This window comes from Pimephales promelas, chromosome 18 (genome assembly GCF_988280905.1).
Source record: "Pimephales promelas chromosome 18, fPimPro1.hap1.1, whole genome shotgun sequence".
Classification (NCBI taxonomy): domain Eukaryota; kingdom Metazoa; phylum Chordata; class Actinopteri; order Cypriniformes; family Leuciscidae; genus Pimephales; species Pimephales promelas.
In genome coordinates this window covers 30075932-30097527 of record NC_142786.1, presented here as the reverse complement: position 1 = coordinate 30097527, position 21596 = coordinate 30075932, and the positions used below count along the sequence as shown (strand labels likewise).

General features: G+C 36.9%; 2 protein-coding genes across 7 annotated transcripts in view; one reads left to right on the top strand and one right to left on the bottom strand.

Moving 5' to 3' along the window:
- The window catches only part of gabbr1b (gamma-aminobutyric acid type B receptor subunit 1b), a 109912-nt gene that overhangs the window by 2205 nt on the left and 86111 nt on the right, over nt 1–21596 (bottom strand). For 3 of the 6 annotated variants that reach the window (XR_016147475.1, XR_016147476.1, XM_089123379.1), the window contains exons 19-24: nt 20535–20645; nt 20311–20404; nt 15944–16071; nt 11775–11903; nt 10814–10957; nt 9142–9422 (exon numbers count right to left, since the gene is read on the bottom strand). Coding sequence is in view for 4 of the 6 variants with exons in the window: in XM_089123379.1 (XP_088979505.1) it covers nt 9142–9422; nt 10814–10957; nt 11775–11903; nt 15944–16071; nt 20311–20404; nt 20535–20645 (887 nt within the window). In the remaining 2 variants the exon portion in view is untranslated. Of the gene's footprint in view, nt 1–5377; nt 9423–10813; nt 10958–11774; nt 11904–15943; nt 16072–20310; nt 20405–20534; nt 20646–21596 lie in introns of those variants that run through there. The other 3 variants (XM_089123380.1, XM_089123382.1, XM_089123381.1) reach the window with 3 other exon arrangements.
- tnfa (tumor necrosis factor a (TNF superfamily, member 2)) lies at nt 226–4538 on the top strand. The gene is made up of 5 exons (XM_039680790.2): nt 226–431; nt 1309–1765; nt 1849–1876; nt 1980–2048; nt 2959–4538. The coding sequence occupies exons 2-5, from the start codon at nt 1586–1588 to the stop codon at nt 3390–3392; spliced, it is 711 nt and encodes a 236-aa protein (XP_039536724.1). The 5' UTR covers nt 226–431; nt 1309–1585; the 3' UTR covers nt 3393–4538.

The window sequence follows — 21596 nt, the reverse complement described above, 5'->3', positions numbered from 1 at the left end:
AATATCTTCATTTATGTTGCGAAGACAAACAGAGGTCTTACGGGGTTGATAGAGCATGGGGGTGAGTTGCCTAATTAATGACTTAATTTTTATTTTTGGGTGAACTATCCCTTTAAGGGATCGAAACTTGCTGGCCTAGAAAAGTTAAAAACATTGCTAAAGTAGTCCAATTCACGATGGGAGTGAGGGGGGACCAGCACAGCAGACATTCAGAGGCTTTTAAGCACAGACAAGCCTTTACACATCACACATCAGTATCTATCATCTGAAGATGCATTATAGGCTAATTAGCCTGGAAATACATCATCAGCATCGTCTGTTGTGATCTGACACAAAGACAGAAGTGGTTGGATTTGGGTTTTTATTACTGGAGGGACAAACTGAACATCGTCGAAACGGACAAATAAACACGATGTCGTCGGAAAAACACGGTAAAATGACTATTTTATGTAGGCTATTTGGTCAGATCGCATCTAACTAAATAAATTCATGCAGCTGGAATACTGATTAAATCAAAGGCTACTACACTCACTTCTCAAAAATCATAAAAACATTGATGTTGTACTGGTAAAAAGTTATCGTCTGAGATAAATAGTCAGAATAATTCCTCCTCTATCCCAGATTCACGCTGTGAGGCCCATACAAATGTTAATTGCACTTATTCTTTTGTAAACTTTCAATCATGTCACGATGAATACACAAAGGAAATTGCCATATCTCATTTACACCGGAGGAGGCATTTTTGAGGAAAAAACAGTGAACAGAAAGCGGAATGTTGCAACAAACAGAAAAATCCATTGTAAACTTTTGGATTTATTCTCAATTGTCATCAGATTTTTGTAGAATATGTGAAATAAATGTATAACTCTAGTAACATGTAACAAGGACTATAAGTATATATATTAGTGCTGTCAAATCGATTAATCGCAATTAATCGCATCTAACATAAAAGTTTTGTTTACATTATGTGTGTGTGTGTATATTATTAGATTTATTTATCTGGTTGGGTGTGTAATGTATACTGTATAAACACACACAGATATTCATACATATATACAATATATATATATATATATATATATATATATATATATATATATATGTGTGTGTGTGTGTGTGTGTGTGTGTGCGAACACACAAATAACATATAAATATAGATATAAACACAAATGTTTCTGTTTGAGGCAATTATGTATGAAATATGGTCACACTCCAACTGAATATATCACGAATGATGTCACACTGAAAACTATAAACATGCCCATAAAACAAGAGCTTTATTTTTATAGATTGTAATTTCCTTTCTAGGTTTAAGTGTGTGTGAGTGTAACTCGTGGTTTCTCCCCTCCATCTCATTCTACCGCTTACTTTTCTCCATACTACTCTGACATCACTGGAGTTCCCCTGGTCTTACAGTCCCCAAGCTTTAAAAAGAATGAAGAAACAGTATTTTCAGAACAAACAGTGACAGACCAACCGAGCAAAGCACCGAAGTGATAAACTGTGCTGAGAAGACTTTACAGAATCTTTTAAAAAGCATTTTGGGAGCATCTGCATACATCTTTCGGAGAAATAACAGACAATAATGATGGAGCATGACAGTGAAGTATTGTTGGGTCTTGAAGAAGGGACGCTGCCTTTACCAAGGGTGATGGTGTCGAGGAGGAAGGCCGACTCTTCAAAGTCAAGCAATTGGCGAGTGTGTGGTGTTTTTCTGGCTGTGACCCTGTGTGCTGCTGCTGCTGTTTGCTTCACGCTCAACAAGGTCAGAATCTTGATCCGAATACATTACATTATCATAATTTCATTTTTAGATGTTTAATCATGTGTCTCTTGTTCTCTCTATAGTCTCAGAGTAATCAGGAAAGTGGAACTGGTGAGTTCAGATACTAACTTTCAGATCCTCTTTGTCCCATTCATACACGCTTATTGTATTTTCTGTGGAACCAAATAAGTAATTTTGTGTCTCTCCCCATCAGGGCTCAGGCTTACGAGAGATCATTTTTCAAAAGCGAATTTCACTTCCAAGGCTGCCATCCATTTAACAGGTAAGCTTGATTCCAAAGTGAATAAACAGTAAAAAGTCTTGCACACCATGTAGGTCTATTATAACAGAATGCATTAAACGTTTCAACTATTTTACATTGTATTATACATTTTAAGTTCAAATACTCATTAGGGCCATATGAAGTCTAAAAGGTGTCTGCAATCTTGAATCAATTGGTTGTGCATTAAAAATTGTAGGATGTGTGTTATGTTTGTATTTCACTCCTTAGACGGCAACTCAGAAATTGGTTGCAGGTCTGTTCTGATAGAGTCAGGGATGCATAATTAGCATGCTTTTCATATCGTATTCATAGCGCAAAGAAATTTAACTGTCATGCCAGTGCCAATTACAGATGCCAATGAAAGTTGTGGTAATGAACACACATCAACTTCATTGCTTGCATGATGCATGCTCTCCTCCTTGAAAACCATACAAACTAGGCCTATACAAATAAAAGACTACAGTTTATACAGTTTCACTTACAGCAAAGACGAATATAGTTTGTCCATTTATGTGTGTTGGCTGGCAAAAGCATATTGAAAGTAAGAGACATTTAAAAAAACGAATTTAATTTGTTTAATTTTAGGGAAAATGTTGTTCAGTGTGCTAACATCAATTAATGCATTAAGTATCAATTTAATGTGCCCACAAATAACTATTTTACCACACTAATTAATCTAGGCAATTTATAAATATACCATTGTTGATTATAAATTCATATTTGTTCCTATTATAATAACTAATGTTAATTTATGCAGCTTGAAACATTCAAATATTAGTAGCCCACGTGCCTGTATAGCTAAATTGAATCAAACAAGACCGTAAAATAATCATGGCAGTCTGCTTAGCTGGGAATGGGATGGATGTCTAATGTAAAATCTGTACACGTTTTTTCGTATTCTCTTCTATAGGTGCATATAAGCCTAAAGACACAAACCTTGATTGGAAAGTGAACCAGGACCAAGCTTTCTCTTCAGGCGGCTTGAAATTAGTAAATAGGGAGATCATCATTCCTGATGACGGCATTTACTTCGTCTACACCCAGGTCTCTTTCCACATCAGTTGCTCGACTGACAAGACGCAGGGCGACGACGCTGTGTATATAAGCCACGTGGTGAATCGCTTTTCCGATTCCTATGGAAGCAGTAAGTCGCTTTTCAGCGCTATCCGCTCCGTGTGCGAACACACGCCTGACACTCAAGACCTGACGTACAACACAATTTACCTCGGCGCCGCCTTCCAGTTACGAGCCCGAGACAGACTGAGCACCGAAACCACTCCAAATCTCCTGCACCGCGTCGACAATGACAATGGAAAGACCTTCTTTGGGGTGTTTGCTCTATGAACATCGACGTCAAGCAAAACTTGAAAAATAAAGAAAGAGTGGAAACCTGTTAAGAGGCAATTAATATGAAGAGCCTCGACTGGAACGCCACCATTGCTCAGACTGAACTGTTTTATATTAAAACAGGACAAAACTATTTAACTGAAACATATGGATTTTAAGGCGGGGAAATCATGAGCATTTCATGTCCATGAAAGCTGTCCAAGTCATTTCTATTGTTTTGGTAATGTTAAATTATTGTGTAGCCTATTTATTTATTTAACTATTTATTTAACTATTTATTGAAATAATGAAGAACTACTGTAATGAAATTCGAACTGCTGTAATGAAATGTAATAAATCTTAAACCAAATGAACACTCAATCCAGTTAATCCTATTATTAAATCAATTCTAATGAAATTCCGATGTGTAATTTGCAGTTATGATGTCAAGCTGTCTTTGGCTCTACTGAGAGCAAAAGGATGAAACATTCAAAAAAAGACCAAACAAACTTAGTTTCGCAAGATATTTGTATTAAAATGTTGAAAGCCGGTTCCAAATTGCATTTCACTTGTGCATTTACAAACCCCTCTGCAACAATGTTTCCGCTCGCTGACACTGTTTCCTTATCAGAGACTGTGGTTCAGTGAGGGGAAACTCCCTTGCATGCATTATATTAGGGTCACGTAGAGTAGACATGTTTGTGGTTACTCTAAGCTTGTCTGTGAATCTAACCAACAATTCGTAAAAACAGCGGGTTATGCTTCATAGTGGTGTTCATTTGTCATTATCTATCTCTATCTGATGTTTAAATTATTGAAAGCACTGATGTTCATGTGGTGAAATGCTGCTGTTAATGAAACCTACACAGAATGACCGTGGGATTCAAAGCCACCAGTGTGTGACTATAAAGTAGATGTTTTTGAGACATAATGTAATGTATTATGATAGAGGTAATTCTCTGGCCTACAGCTATGACATACCAATTTATGTTCTTCTAAGTTATTGTAATTGTGTGCTTTAAAAATCTATCGTGTCCTTGGAAGAGTGTTATGCTGCTTTTTAGTTAAAATTTTGAACTGTTTTCTTCACAGAAAAAGAGTATTTTCCATAAATCTCAGGTCTGGGGATCCAGTTGATTAATTAAACTCTTTTAAATGATTGAATATTTTGTGCGGAGTATTTTTATTTTCTTCCTTTTCCCCCTTTTTGTTCTGTGGGTAATTTTGTGTTTTGATGAAATTCATTAAATAGGCTAGAAGAAACAATGTGGTGGAAGATACCTTTTGCTTGCGAGTTTATAGAGATCATATTTATGTTTTTCCCAATCTCAAATCGAGCCATTCGTCACATGGTCGGACGCCCCTCCCACAAATGTTGATTGACAGCAGTGATTCAACACAGACCGCACTGTGCAAGCTGTCATCATGGTGACGGAGCAGAATGGCGTCTCTAAGCGATTGTGGTTTTCTGTTCTTGGGTGTAATAACGAACACAGCAGTCATTTTGATGTTTGATGTTTCGTATGCGTTTTTTCATATTCGTGATTCGGTGGCTCTGAATTATGAACACACCTTTCAAAATACGAAAAATGCCAGTAGCACCTCAATGCAGAACATGAGATCCATGGGGAGGAGTTGGATCACGTTCCAAGGGGTGGAGATGGGTAGGATTAGGGTTTGGTTTAGGGATCAGGGGGCGGAGTTAGCTAGGTTTAGGTGTATGTAAGGTGGGAGGAGTTGGATCTGGATCCGACTCCTCCCTGTGGATTTCATGTTCCGCAGTGAGGACCATCTCAAAAATGCAGAAAATCAAACCAGATTCGATTTTTTTTAATGACGGACGAAGGTTTCAGAGGCAGTGTGCAAGCGTGTTTGACATAACCTGAGGTTGTATTTATTTTTCAACATGCGAGAATTTTGGACTCGGTGTCTTGTTCCATTTCTAAAGTAAAATAGCCTATCTGAGTGCATCGTGACTCATCAAACAGAAAACAGAAGAACAGTTTTAAAAAATGTAGCAAAAACAACGTCTTTATTTCACCAGACACCAGTCCAACTGCGTTGTACAGAATCTATTATAGTACAAATACAAATATATTTTCAATACCACATACGAATACCTTTGACTGTATATACTTCATACTTTGTGCAAGAGAATACATTTATCATTTACACAATTTGACATTTGTGCATATCATCGTCTGCATGAACATCACTATCATGATTATTACTGAACCACCATTTGATGAGAAATGATAAATTAAATATTACAGTAGACTGATAATAAACACCATGGTGGGGTTTGTTTGCAATCGCAAACCTGTGTCACCATTTATGTAAATCACAGAGCACCATTTAGCCAATCACAAGTGCTTATGACACATCAAATGTAAGACATCATGATGCAGTTCAGTGTCTATTTGGAAGGGAATACTAGCACACTGCAAACTGTCAGTATACTGTATTCTGCCTTATTTATTACAAAATACAGCATCTCGAACTCTATGCATTCTGCTCACCAAACCTTCCTGTGGTTTCCGTTCCATAAATAAATAAGCTTATATGCAGTTTAATAGTTTGTATAAAATCTATTCACTTTTAGGAGCTTAATATTACCTAGTTCATAAAGTGCACAACTTTTCAGCGGCCTTGGTTCTGGAAGTATTTTTCCCATTCACAGGAGCACTGTGAATGACACAACTAAAAACGATATTGATTTAATTATGTCAATTATGTATATAGGAAAATGTTCATACACTCTAAACAATGCTGGGTTGTTTTAACCCAAAATTGGGTAAAATATGGACAAACTCAAATGTTGGGTTAAAAATGTAACTTCAACTGTACATTCTTTAATGATATTTTTAACCCAACATTTGGGTTTGTCCATATTTGGGTTAAAACAACCCAGCATTTGTTAGAGTGTATGTATACATAAATGTATATGCAATATATTTTACGTTTATTGCAAAATATGCATAATGCATATATTTAAGCAGTTTGAGAGTGCAGGGAGACTGACCCTATACCATTTGCAATGCTGCATGGGATTGTAGTTCTCTCCCTTATTAAAGCCATTATGTAGAGTCTTGTGTTTGATTCTACATCATTCACAGTACATCATAGGAGTAGGCAAGCGCTTTTGCGATGTACTTTGTCGTGATTCTCTGTTTGGTCAGCAGAATCCTGGGTAATGTAGTTGCTGATGGCAAAAGATGAACAACCTCGTACCTCTCAAAAATAACTTTTTTTGAAGGTTTGGATATTCTTCGATGAAGAAAATGACTTCCGGAACCCGACTGTTGCACTCTTTTGCAGTTCAAGTCAAGAGCATTGTTTTGTGGTATATGGTACCCTGCCTTATACTGTCAACATTATATATGCCAAATACTGCAGTAGGGTAGTATGCTACACTGTAAAAAAATATTGTTGGTTTAACTTAAAAAAGTAAGTAACCAGGTTGCCTTAAAACTTTAAGTTCATTGAACTGGAAAAAGTGAGTTAATACAATGAAGGAGAATGATTTAATCATCAGAAACTCAAAAAAATTGTTGGTTTAACTTAAAGTAAGTAAAAGGTGAGTTACTACAATGAAGGAGAATCATCAGAAACTCAAAATAATAAGTTATCTCAACTAAATAAATTATTAGAAAGTTGATTTGACAAAAGAAAATATGTTGTGATAACAAATCTTGAAAATATTTTTTTAGTGTAGTATGCTATCCTCAAGACAACCTCTGTTTGTTTACGAAACCAGCAGCAACATTTCAAGTATGAGGTAATAACAGGTCTCTAAAATAATGAGCAATGTGCTATTGTCACAAGCACTTATGAATAGGCAAATGACTCTCATAGTCCCTGTAGGGATTTTTTCCCCGTCCCTCCAAATAAGAGAGAGAGTCTTTGCCGCCACAAAAAAAAGCTAAATGAGGCAGGTAAAACGAACCATTAACAGTCCGGCTGAAACCGGGGAAACTTTGCCGTAGAGGCCCGCTGATGAATCCAAGCCACGCACACCGAGAAAAAGCAAGAGAGTTTACGAGCTTCACTGCGGCAAACACGCGAACAGCTGTTGGGAAAAGCTGCCATTGAAGACTGTCGTTTCAAGACAGGAAACTGGCATTATGCATGATGAGGTAACCAAGAATCCATTTGAACAAGGAACAGTTCCTCAGTCCAAAAGCATGTACAGAAGGATATCAGTTTTTGTTTCAATCAGGATGTACCATGGTTTGAGTGATGACTACACAAAGCAGCTGATGGGTGTGTTGTTGAAGTAAAGTACCGTATTGCACGCGCATCCGACTTCTGTTTAATGAACTAATTTCCCTTTATCGTTGCTTGGTATTAAACGCACACGCTATGCATTTTTAATGTTATTTGCATTTCAAAGTAGCAGCATCCTGTGACGGCTCCAATATGGCAGGTGCCATTTAGAAGAAAACCGCGTTACAATGCTGGGAGATTCAATCTGCAGCTCTCAGCTACACGGGGGATCTAATAAAAACAAACCCCCCAAATCTGGGATGAAATTACGTCTCTTCTGCACAAAGCATTCAAACGCCTTCAACAGCTTGTGAGTTCTAATACATTATCCCAGCATGCTCTGGGAAAAGAAGCTGGCTATAAACAAACCAACATCATTTCATTAGCGATATCATTGAAACCTATTGTGAAGCTAGACTTTTTTTTTTAAATGAAGGAATTACGAGTGATTTTTGTTTATGGGCAGGAGCAGTTGCTTACAAAAAAGTCCCTCCTTCAAATGTACAGTCAATTTATAGGATTTTTACTCAACGTTTGCCTGGTGACAAACACCTCTCTTCAACATGCTACACGATTTGAGGCAACATTTCTCTGATTCAGGATAAAAATTCCTTAAAAATTAGGCAGTGGGCTAATAAAACAGGAAGGAAGGAATTTGTTGACGTTGGTCACAAGAAATTTTGCAATACTGTCAGCTGCACGTCAGGGAAAGAATGTTTATGAGGTCATGGTGAAGTTTTCAGATGAGAAAGGGAGTTCAAGTATGGTGTCGGCAACACCAAAGTCAGGGGTTCGAGTCCCAGGGAAAACATACTGGTAAAATGTAGAGTAAAACGCACTGGATAAAAACGTTCGCTAAATGAATAAATGTACTTTATGTTACTGTGGGATATTACTAAGGCTAGGTATTGGCAGTACATGTCGCAATTAAATATATCACAATAGTCCATGATATCAAAATTGAATTGCACTAAATCGATCAGTCTCTCTAATGAGGTTTCAGAGACTTATTAATATGACCAACAGTATGAAATACAGTACGAATGCACAAACTAAATAAAAAGATTGATGCAAGATAAGAAAGTATAATGCGGTATTACGGTTTGTGATTGTTTTGTAGAGTGCTAAAACACATTCGATGAGTATAAGGATTTTCTGTTGGGATGTTTTTAGCATGTCATTCTTCGTACACAATTTTTCAAAGTTAAAATCTACTGAGGGTTACTCATGTGAACTGTGTAATGGTTCACAGCATGTGTGGTTTTCAAATATGGTGACACATCAAAATGATGCAAAAGACTCACAAGCCTCCTGTGTATAACATCCTATGAATCACAGCCACTGTCGGAAACGAACAAAGAAAAACAGGCCGCCTGCTGGGCGAGATGGAGAAAACTGTGGCCCGCGAATCAAGGTAGCTTATTTTTCTCCCTGCTTTCCACTTCACTGTGTCCCCGCTTGCATTTCGTACCAGTTTCTCCAGCGTAGTCCCGGGACTCACTTGTAGAGGAGCTGCAGGCGTCCAGGGTGACAGTTGTTGCGGTTGATCTTGCCGTCGGGCTGGTACAGGGTGGAGGAGTTGGAAAAGGTGGGAGGGAGGGAGTGGTTGTCAGAAGCAGGGAGGGGGTATCCTGGTGGCGGGAGGAGAGATTTGGGATCGTTCAGAGGAGTGGGAATGGAAGGTGAGCTGTGGTTCTGATTGGAGGCGGTGGGGCGTTTTCTGGAGCGCAGGGCCTGTCGCTCTGACAGCTGATTTCTCAACTCTGATACACGTTCCTCTTTCTGTTGGAAGGAAAACACGAAACTAAATTAGAAACTAGGCCGAAAAATGTTTTGAAAACTACTGAGAAAAGGAAGTTGAAAGTAAACTTGACAATCTGCCAGAGCTCTCATGACATCTATTGTATCAGACATGATAGGAATTTAAGAACGAGTGTCTCTTTGAAGTCGGAATTTGAATTGGCGTTTTGACATGGCATGACAAGAGTAGGATTTAAAAAAAAAAAATTGTTGTTATTTTTAACTAAAACTGAAACAAAACAATTGAAATAAAGCTTAATTAGAATTAAATATGAATATAACATGAAAACTGAAAACATCAGATGGCAACTAAGGTTATTAATTACACTATGTTAATTGCAAAAACAATAGCATCGACGCAGATAGTTAGCACAAAACATCCTCCGCATTGTTTTAATTGTCTCCAGACTTCTGGTCAAATTTAGTATCTATTTATATATCACTAATTGAGCTTTTACTGCTCAAAGCTGTGTACTTATATGTTGACATTTTGATGATCTAATATAGCCCAACCGATAAAGGATTTTGAAGGCCGATACCGGTTTTAAAATCCGATATATATGCCGATATTTTATTTTATTTTTTTTATTTCAGAAACGCGCAAGAAAACATTAACAGATTTCCCTAACATGAGTTATTTGTAGTTATTAATGAGTTTGAACTAAAATAATATGATAATGCATTTTAAAAAGTAACTTGTTTCTTTTATTTGTCACAACAGAACAATTCTGATGATTAGCTAGCTTTGTGGTTAGCTAGTCTATGATGAGCCATAATTTAGCAATGGATTACGTCATACTGCAAATTGTAAAACATACATTTTCAAAATAACAGGCCAAGGAGAGATGATGCGTGACCAACTCTCCATGAACACACTTCACTGATGATCTCACTCGCGGATAACTGGTTCTTTCTGCTCGACTCTGGCTGGATCAGTTTGCAGGATGTGTGGCGCGTTATACACAAGTGTTGCCAATAGAGACAGTGTAGAGTGCCCTCTAGTGGACAAACTATACAACTCCAACACTCATGACATGGTTCAAGCGTGTCTCGTCCGTTTTTATTTTATTTTTGAAATATTCATTTATCGACCATTATAACTGCCGATACCGATAGTTTGGAAAATGCCTAATATCGGCCGATAATATCGGCCAGCCGATAAATCGGTCTGGCACTATGATTAACATTTTTACTTTTTTAGATTTAGGCAGCCGGGAATCATATTTTCTGGTTCTTAGTGGAACACATTATATTGAATTCTAAATTCTAAACAAATAGAAAAAAGGCATTCTCAATTCAGTTTTGAAATATGTTCAATCCTGGTATCAGACATTCCGAACAGTCTGCTGGAAAAATTGAATGTGACACAGAACCTCCTGGATGATCTTCTGCAGCTCTTTGTTCTCTCTCTCCAGCTGGCGGGATTTCTCCTCATCATTGTTGTTTGTGGATGAGCCGGTCTTCATGGTCTCCTGCTGGTCCGACTGCCACTCACCACGAGTGATGAGCCTCCGCATCTACACCCACAAACACACACCACACTAGGTATAACAACAGACCAGATTCATGTCGACAGAATATTAATGTACTGCAAGCTAGACAGCAAATACGCTCTACTACTACCAACTATTTATTAAAAATAGAGTGCAAACCGATGAGCAGCAGGCAGGCAACAATAGAAATAATACTAGTAAAAAAGGACAAATTGTGAACAAATATGAGTTTGATTAAAATGTAACTACTCGTCGAGTCATAGAGCGTTGATTATGTGTAGATCATTAGACAAAAATGAAGAAAATATAAAAAATAACTGGTCTCGAGGTTTGTAATTCTTTAAATACTTAGAAACTTTTCTTATTTAGACCTTATAGAGCACTTTCAGCACTCGTTGTGTTCTTTCTTCCAGGATTGTATTTCCACAGCATGAGGGTAAGATCTTACGGATTCATGAATGAACCGAAATTACTCATTGAAATATACAGAGCTACCGAAAAATTCACAAAATTCTAAAGATGGCTGCACACTTGTTTCTCTGGTGCATAAGGTCTATATAACATGAATAAAGGCTTCCTTTTATTGGCTGTTGTATAATAGCAGTGTCTTCACTTCTAAAAACACCTGTCCTCCGATGACACTGATTACACCACAACTCCATAGTATCATCATTCAGAGCGCTTTAAGATTTCATGTGAAGACCGCTCACATGTCACACAGTAACCACTCTTTGATCACTCCTTCCTTTGCTCTAGTTATCCAGCATTAATATTCATCACTGTAATGCAATATTTACATTAGCTCTCCTTCTTGTTTTGAGAAAATGATCTGCTGTTGTACCTTGGGGACGAAGAGGACAACTAGAGTGATGTAGACGGAGAAGATGATGGCCAGCGAAGCGAAGGCGAATGAGGCGTCCTGCTTAGACGATAGAATCATGGTGACGGGAGCGGTAATCATACACAACACCTGAAAGAGAGAGAAACAGTTACATATATAGGTGTTTCTTTAAATGGGTGCTTACAAAACACATTTTTTGCCCAATTGGTCTACTCTGGAAGCTTGTTTCCACCACAGAATAAAACATTTCAAAAGATATTTGCGACTTTATATCACGCAATTCTGACTTTTTTGATATAACTCGCAATTGTGAGAAAAAAGTCAGAATTGTGAGATAAAAAGTCGAATTTACCTTTTTATCTTTTATTCTGTGGCAGGGAAACAAGCTTCCATAGTCTTCTGTCAAAGTCCAAGACAATGTTATTATCGTTAACTAAAACTACAATTTTCAAAAATAGTTTTTGTTAATGACAACAAAGCTGAAATCAAATAAAAACATTACATGTTAAATATAAAAACTACAAGTGGTGTTTTGACAACTAACTTGAAGATAATAAAATAAGTTTAAATTGAATCACTACAAAACTAGAAATATTAAAAAAGCTAATAACAATGATAACAAAGCACATAACAAACTGACAAAAATGTATACTAAAATTAAAGTGAAAATATAAAAAAGCTCATTTAAAATATGAATAAACACTGTATTATAGTAATAATAACACTGGTCTAACAGTGGATATACATGCATCAAGAGGGTTCTATAATTTTTTGTGAATTATGATTCAACAAATGTCCCAAATTCTTAAATAATGAAAGTATGAAAGGTATAAATATGTTTATAATAAAATGGCACAGTCCTTTGTCTTGTTAAGGCTAATTTCATACAGTAGCTGGCATTCGATATATTCTAAATATACACAAGTAATATTTGTACACTTTTTGCATAATTTGACAAAATGTAATGATTGGAAATGTATAATTTTTACACAATAAATATTGAAATGGGGTATGACTCTTTGTTTCAAATATCATTACATGTAAGAATTGTTTTTTTAATAATTTATTTTCATGATTTATGATGGAAAGTGTGGGCCAACATTTAGCAATATTTTCATAAAATACTAGCAACAATAAATGAAGGAATTATAATATGTTTACAAGAACGTTTTTAATGTCACGTTCATATAACAGAATGAAAAAAAAAAAACGATTTCTTTTGAAGGCATAGGAGCGGAGAACAGAAACCAAGAGAAAGAGAAGTGAATCAATAAATATTGATAATCCGTCAGTCGTTTCTCACACAACAAGTAAAAATCTCATCCAGGCTAGCAAAAAGAAAATGTTGCCTGGCATCAACAGAGGTGATCTTTTTTTGCAGGGCCATTAGTTATTTGGACAGGGCAAAAAGTGTAAAGCAGTCTCTATAAATCGAAGCAGTTATAGCTGGAGTAACAGCAGTAGCCAGCAGCTTTCACACTTGAATCGCACCACGGCAGAGCATTAATGATGCAACAAAATCAGTATGGTTTTAGTCTAAAATGCACAGCCATGCTAAATAATGCAGTCCCCATTCACTGTCATTAAATGGAAAAGAGCAACCAGGGCATTCTTCAAAGTATCTAGTTTCGTATTCAACAGAAGGATAGAAGCAATACACCATGACCTAATAAGACATGACACACAACATATCGACACGCGATAAAAGATATCTTCTCCATGTTCAGAGTTTTTGTCCATACCAGCCAATTTAAGAAACGGTGTCTATTTCTACAACATTGCGGCTGGAACAACAACAATGAGATCTTAGGTATTGATTATGTGCTTTATTTAATGTTAAAAGCATCTAATTTGAGTTTGAAAATCCTTTTGCGTGATATTTATACCCAAACTGAAAGTGACAATGGATAAATAACCTCAGATATTGAAAATAAATTAAGTCAGTCATTGAGTATGTATTTAAAGGGATAGTTCACTTTGAAATTAATTTTTGATACGTTTTAGCTTTTCTCAAGGGCATCCAATATGTAGTCTTTGTTTCCACAGTATTTTCCATTTTGACATTTTTCGGTCAAACCGTTGTTGTCTATCAGTCATATAATGGAGGGGGTTTTACCTTTCACGAAACATATTTAGATATATCGAAATCGCCTTTCATTGCGATTTCCTGTATATCTAAATATGTTTAGATCTTCACAGTGAAAGGTAAAACTTCCAAAATCTCTGCGTAAACATTAAAAAACCTGTGTAAACAACCGTTGGACACGGTTCAGTTGGACATTGGATAACTGATTCAGATCAGTTAGACATGGCTGTGGTTCCACGAGGTAAAAACGATATAAATACTGTTTGTTTTCTCACACACACCGCTCGTTTCGTGTCTTAGGCCATCAATGTGTACTTACATTTACGAGTCATTAAATCACGTTTGATTTGGACTTCTCTGTGCATGCTCTTTGAGGTGGACCCCCTATACCTCCATTATATGACTGACAGACAACAACTGTTTGACCGAAAAATATCAAAATTGAAAATACTGTGGAAACAAAGACAAAGACATCTTGGATGCCCTTGAGGTAAGCTAAAACATATCAAAAAATAATTTCAAAGTGAACTATCCCTTTAATGATGTTAAAATAGTGAAATATTTATGAATTTGATTATGTATTTATTCATTTCATTGCGAGTGCAGTGTGCTTGCAGAGAGACTCCGTCCACACACTATTCCAATTGGCTGTGATTTTTGATTGATTTGTTGTGTCTTGTAGTTTTGTCGCATCTGGTGTGGACAGACAAATTGCTTGTCGCTGGAATCTCATTGCATCGCGTATGGATAGGACACGGTGATATGGCTTTGGAACAACATAAGGGTGAGTAAATGATGACACAATTTACAGTATGTCAGTATTTATTCGTCCTCATGTCGTTTCAAACCCATTTGACTATAATTTATTTTGTGGAAAAGAATGTCTGATAATGACAGTTAATAGTGATCACAACTGTCAAAATCCAAAAAGAAGGAAAATAAATACCATAAAAGCACCATAACAGCTATCCAGTAAATATATACATAATTCGATTTCTTGATTTGGGCGTCAAACAAGTCAAAATGTGAGTTTAATAAATATGATCAGTTTCCTGTGAAAGAGGTGAGCTCTTATTGTCTTTATTGTTGTCCTCCAAGCAGCTGCAATTCTAAAAAGTGATGGAGTTTGTAATGACATGACAGATGGCATCTGAAATCATTTCTTTAGCAGAATGGGCATTCGCTAAGGGCCAGGAGTCAGCCTGCGACTTGGAAGAAAAAAAAAAGAGCGAGAAAAGATTAAAATGCAAAATTTGGCCCCTTGCTGATCTACAGTCTCTCCCTCAATTTGAGCTTAAATTGGGTTCAGTGTATAATGGGTAATCCTTGGAGGCCGAGACGGAGAGAAACACGCTGCTTCAAATTAAAAGCCTACAATGAAATAGCCTATTGACAAAAGCTTTGTGCTTCATTTCCAATCAGCCTTCGCCATAGAAAACAGACCAGAAGCCTTTATGGTAAATGAAAAGAGATTCCCATGTATTTACCCTCAATATTGAGGGTGTTATCAGCATGGTACGTGCTTCTTTCGTGACTCATGAGCCTCGGGGCCGCGCTGAAATGCTAAAGTGGAACAGATGAGATGGGCAAAAACAACTTTCAACATTACTGTGGGACCACTTTACTTGAGTTTTCTAACTACTTTAGAGCTCCAGTCCCGTCAAACTGACATGCAAGCTTATTCCTGATGATGGGGGGAAGCTCTTTTCCCTCCCTTTCTCTGTCCTCTGGAAAGCTCTTCGTCCCTGGACAGCATTCGAGATGGCAGGCTCATTCACTTCACTTCCATCAAATCTAGCAGAGACTCATTGAAATGCTCCAGGCATGTTCTTCCTGCTTATGATTGTGTTGTGACACCCAGCAGCTCCAGAAGGATGCTACGTCCAATTCACACGCCAACTCCCAACTAAACTTGAGCATTGAAAGAAAAAAAACCCTCTGTGGTGCTATTTTAGTCACGTCAGCCGAACAGTTCTACCTTTTAATTGGACAATATTTGGGTGACAACTGACATTTCAAATGTCACACAAGGCGATCCTTAAAATGTCTACAGGGATAAGTTGGAAAAGATGAACAGACTCACCGAGACATTGTAGATGGCCATCCCAACAGCTCGATGATCGTTTATTTTTTCAGTGGACACAGATTTGGTTTCATAAGCCAGAAAAATACCCAGAAGCAGCAGCAAACCCTTATAGCCATACACGACACCTAAAAGTCAAAACGGAGACAAATATGACCAACAGGTTTCCCAAACATCCATATTGTTTAGTCCCAAATCCAGGGCCGAGCTGGCTTTTGACCGGGCACTTTTCAAAAGCCCAAGCACATGCGATAAATGGTTGAAACACGTTTTGTCGCTCACTGTGTGTTGAATCAATATGGCTAACATTTCTAAATTTTCATTTACTTCTGATTGTAATTTTGGCCACGCATACCATTGACAATACATATGTATAAATGTAATATTGCATAGACAGACGGAGCAAGCGCATAACACAAGTGTCTAAAGTGTATGTACACAGTTCAGTTGTTTGATAGATTTTGCCCTTTTTGTTTAAATGCTGTGAAACTGAATGTAAAAAGCAAACTGTTAGCTGACATAACCACAGCACTGTACAGTAATAAGAGAGTACAGTTTATGTCAATCAGATGTGTCTGACAGTTGCGTTTGTTTTCTTAGTATAACAGTAGCACTTTAAGAACTCACTAGCATGTCAGCTTAGCGTAGCGTAAAAACGTTAATTTATTAGATCAATACCTTGTTTTTGATCTGTCGAATGTTTGAAACAACTTCTTTCTGTGACCTGATGTGGCTTCTTTTCATAGAATGAAAGAAAATAATATTTTATAGTATTCTGAGATAGGCTCATGTCGATAAGCATAGCGTTATAAATAAACTGAGGTCAAAATGGACATTTCTAATGATGTATTGTATGTCAAGATTTAAAAAAATGACATTACATATGCAATTAAAAAAATTGGAGTCAGTAAGATAAAAAAAAGCAAAAAGAAATTAACACTTTTATTCAGCAAGGACACATCACTGGTCAAAGTGACAGTAACATTGATAATAAATGGTTCTTGAGCAGCAAATCATCATATTAGAATGGATTCTGAAGGATAATGTGACACTGAAGACTGGAGTAATGATGCTGAAAATTCAGCTTTGCTATCACAGGAATACATTACATTTTAAAATACATTAAAATAGAAAAAAATTATTTAAAAAACATTTTTTTAATGTATTTTTTTGTATCAAAATGCAGGTGAACGTCTTAGTCTTACTATTATTAAATCAAGCCAAAGGCTCTCATCAAGTTGAAGGATTTTTAAACATTTATAAAGTGCTTTAAAAACATTATCTACAACAATGCCAATATATAATATTTATATTTTACAGAGAAACAGGGACGGCGTACAATAAACATTAACCTCAAGGGGAGATATGCATAGTACCAGGTTTGAGCTCAAGAGCTAATTTTCACCCATAGTCCCTGGGATTAAGCAAATATCCGTTTTTTTTTTATTTGTTACTACTGGCTGGCTGTTGCTTGTGTATTATTTATAGTCACCTTCTTCTCTGACCATTAAATCCTCAGTAAACACTGGCAAAGTAATGAAGGCCGCAGACTGGGGTGTGCGGATTCAATTTAACTGAGTGCTTGTTAATAAACCGGCTCACTCTCAGATTATCATTTCAAATCCATTTGGATTTGTTTGTGAGCAAAATGGTGCTATCTAGAGTGCGTGAGAGCGGTTTACTAAGTAATTAGTCCATCCTTTCCCACCAGTTTGATGAATTCAGGCCGATGCAAACATGATAGGTGAACATTATCACACTGACAGGGTAATCAGTCAGTCACAGGTGCTGCCTGCTCTCATGACTTTTGCCTGAATCTAGCCATTCATTCCCAACACACTATGAAAAAAAAAATTGGTGTAGGATTTACTTTTAAGCAAATTTTTAAATCCCCAAATTGCTAGTATATTTCACAAATTATTACAAAGAAACGGCAAGTAACATATTGAATTAAAATTAAAATTTAAAGAAGAAAACTTTCAATTTACAACTTTGATCTCAATGAGTTTGATTTCTCATCTAGATGTGAAAGGAAGCTGCCTTCCATGCATCTTTGAACCAAATGCCCCATGAAATCAACCTACTAATGGTTTACTTGGAGAGATTGTAATGGCAGATATGTATCATACAAGTATTTGTAAGACAGGCCTGTTTACAGGCAGCTGTGCTCATTTCTCAAGGACTCTGTCTGTAGAACACACTAAAGGCTCATTTTAATGACCATAACTAAAAGAGCAAGGCCGCTCCAATTTGTCTCATAAAGGTAGCAATTAATTTGTTTAATTACTTAAACACTTACAAGAAGGAAACACCTGAGGAGATAGTCTGAAGGTCAAAACCATCGGGGTTCCTTCATTAAATCACTCACACAGACACAGGCTCATGGGCTTTATTTCAGACAGCCAATTTTTTTGGAGCCTGACGCCATGATGAGATGTTATGATAAACAAGAGAACAAACATTGTGGCCACTGTTAACATCCTTTATTTGCATGCACTGTCTGCATTTTAATATCCGATTCATTATAGGAATTATGCAAATCAGGAAATGACGCAAACATGGTCTAAAAATAACGCTGACCACAATTTGCACGCTGTAATTCCCCATCTTATGGGTTGGTTCTGAGCGGAGGAACAGTGTCAAAAAAAGTACACTTTAGCATAATTTAAAAAAAAATTCTTATTATGGAAATCTAAAATATACTATGTCATTTCTATTCAAACTAAACCTTAAACCAACTTTTTTTAGTTAATGATCTGTAAGAATGGATCTTTATTAATACCAGTCATTGATTCGAGTAACTTTTTTGACATTTGTGAGTGTTTCAAAAAGTGTTTTATTTCTACAATATATGGTGTAAAAACGTCGTAGTGCTGCCCTCTTCAGGTTGAACGGTGGCTACTGCAGTTGAATTTTCCTATTGGATGTTCCGCACTTCGTTTCAGCTCACCACGCTCTTGGTATGAGCAGCAGTATAAAAACCAGCTTTCGTCAAAACCACTATAGCGAGCCAGGAGTTGGAATTGCGAGTATCGAAAACGATCAGGATAACGTTAGAGTGTTTTAGCATCTATTTCGTCCCCTCTATAGTATCTCCGCTGGGGTCTGCGAGGGGTTTCCGAGCTCGATAGTAAACCTGAGGCTCCTATCGGGTGGGATCTCCACCTCATCACCACCGTCCACACTCCTCCGGTAAGACTGAGATGGACAACCCGCATTCATGACTGTCACGCCTTACTGGACTCAGAAGTGGAAGGGAACTTTATGGACCGTAAGCTTGCTCAGAAGCTTACTCATTCCTGTCACCTCACTCACAATATCCGTCAATGCTCTTAATGGGCAAAGACTTTCTAACATTGCTCTCGCCACCAGACTCATGACACTCACCACATCAGGCAATCATTCTGAAACTTTGTCATTTGAGCTAATTTTAACCTGCAATTAATTATAATCCTTTGTGGTTAATTGTCTAGGTACATACAGTATATGAATGCAGATACAGGGAACATATCATCCCTTTTCAGGAGATTTAATAAAAGTTAAGTTTTTCTGGTTCAAACCTGTATGGATAATTATAAATGATCAATTATTAATTATTGTATACAAATTTCCCAAATCGACCAGAGATGCTTACTCTGTGTGACACTTGTATACAGTATAATACTGAATAACACACAACAGTAAAATCAAGTACAAAACACTGACATGCTTTAGTACTAAATAAGCATACTTTAAAGCATAACAATGGATTTTGAAATGATTTTATATGTATTTTATTATTTTATATGTAGTTTAAAATAAAACTGGCATTATTACAAAGTATCCTTAAATGTTAAGAACAGCCATGCTTTCATATTTTACTATCTGAAAGTAAAGTTTTTGTTTTTAAATAATACTTATTTACTTGAAAACATACCTAGAAATCTTTAAAGTACACTACAAGTGCAAATACAGTACAATGCATCAGTCATCCAGTGTGATCAAGACACTTCAGTTGGCACACTGCACATCTGGAGATACTGTGTGCAACATCATTTAATCATCATTTGATGAATATCTGTCAGTATTATCACTAGAAAATGTACACAAAAAACTCTTTTGAGGAAAACTCTGTTAGCCACCTTCTTTCCACAACAATGACTTCATTTAAATATGCCCGCTGCAGCCCTAAGTCAGCACAGAGAGTGCTGGTTTAAACCGGATTACGGGTGGACTGTGAATACATTTTTGCATTTAAATACAGCACTGTAAAGTCAGTGAATATAACTGATAAATTGTAACGTTTGCATTTTATAAAAAGAAAATCTAATCAGATTTTTTGGGTGCAGTGTGAAAAGATTCAGAGTCATACCCAGAACGATTCTTACCAAGCCATGTGTTCATCTTCTCTGAACTGCAGTGCTGCAGAAGAGGCTCAATCAACTGATCCACGTCCCCTTTAGGCGCTTCTTTAGTGAACTTCTGCTCAGAGAGAAAGAGAAACGGTTAATTCGAGATTTTGTTCATATGCACCTTGTGGCAAAACACAATAAATCCAACTGTGCCATGTTCGTAAAAACACAGTCCCTGATAGGACGGAGGGATGCCTTACCTCCACCGTGATGTGCAAGGGGTCCACAATCTGCCAAATCATAAGGGACAGGACGTCGATAACCAGCAGGACCCCCACGGTGGCATAGAGCTTCCAGGGCTCCAGGTGCTGCTGGGATATAAAAACACCACCAATCAACTTTCCATCCAGGCCAGTGAAAGAAACAACTTCTGTGGTGATTCATGGCATCATGAGGAGCGCAAGTGCAGAGAGCTTGAAGGGAAAACAATGGCCCATTACCAGGACGTCAATTCAATCCACCACACGGTGGCTGCTCTTTATGGTTTAAGTAAGGAAAGTGTCTTTAATGGATTTCAAGAAAATCAATACTCTTTCTTTTTTGTAGCGAGGATGTTTGTGAGCAATTAAACATAAAAATCATTTATTTAAAGAGCAACACAAAAAGCATAGTATGTTCTCTGTGACTCGTATTGTTTATACAGCTCATAAATCTCGAACAAACCTTCACAACGGCGAGGATGAAAGAACTCACACATAGCCAGACAATTGATTCAAGGTATTTTCTGGGTTCAAAACAAGTTAAGCTGTATATGTGGCCTGCTACTGATTGCAAGAGATGTCTGTTTGTAAAAATGAACAGGAATGTAGTACAAATTTTTATGGGATATTCCAGGGCTTACATTAAAATCTAAAGATGCCTTGATAATTACGTGGATGAACTTCTGGTTTTGCACTGATGTAATTTGTGGGTGTATTTTTCTCTTTGAACAGAGTTTTTATACTTGCATATATCAAATGAAAGTTACAGGGTTTACCGCTTGGACATTTTTTATTATAAGCAACATGGTCATTACAGAAATTGAAATACTGAATATAATTTTGCACAGACAAGATAGTCAGTTTCTTTGGGGTCGTTGGTGTAATTTATTCCTGTATTGATATTACTGGGCTACTCCAGTCTTCAGTGTCATTCTAATACGCTGATTTGCTGCTCAAGAAACATTTTTTGATTAATGTCAGCATTGAAAACAGTTGTGGTGCTTAATATTTGTGTGGTGTTTTTTAACCATTATTAACAGGATTCTTTGATGAATAGAAAGT

Coding starts and splice junctions, on each gene's coding strand:
- tnfa (XM_039680790.2), top strand. CDS start 1,586: ATGATGGAGCATGACAGTGAAGTATTGTTGGGTCTTGAAGAAGGGACG. Junction 1,766..1,848: donor TTTGCTTCACGCTCAACAAG/GTCAGAATCTTG, acceptor TTCTCTCTATAG/TCTCAGAGTAATCAGGAAAG. Junction 1,877..1,979: donor TAATCAGGAAAGTGGAACTG/GTGAGTTCAGAT, acceptor TCTCCCCATCAG/GGCTCAGGCTTACGAGAGAT.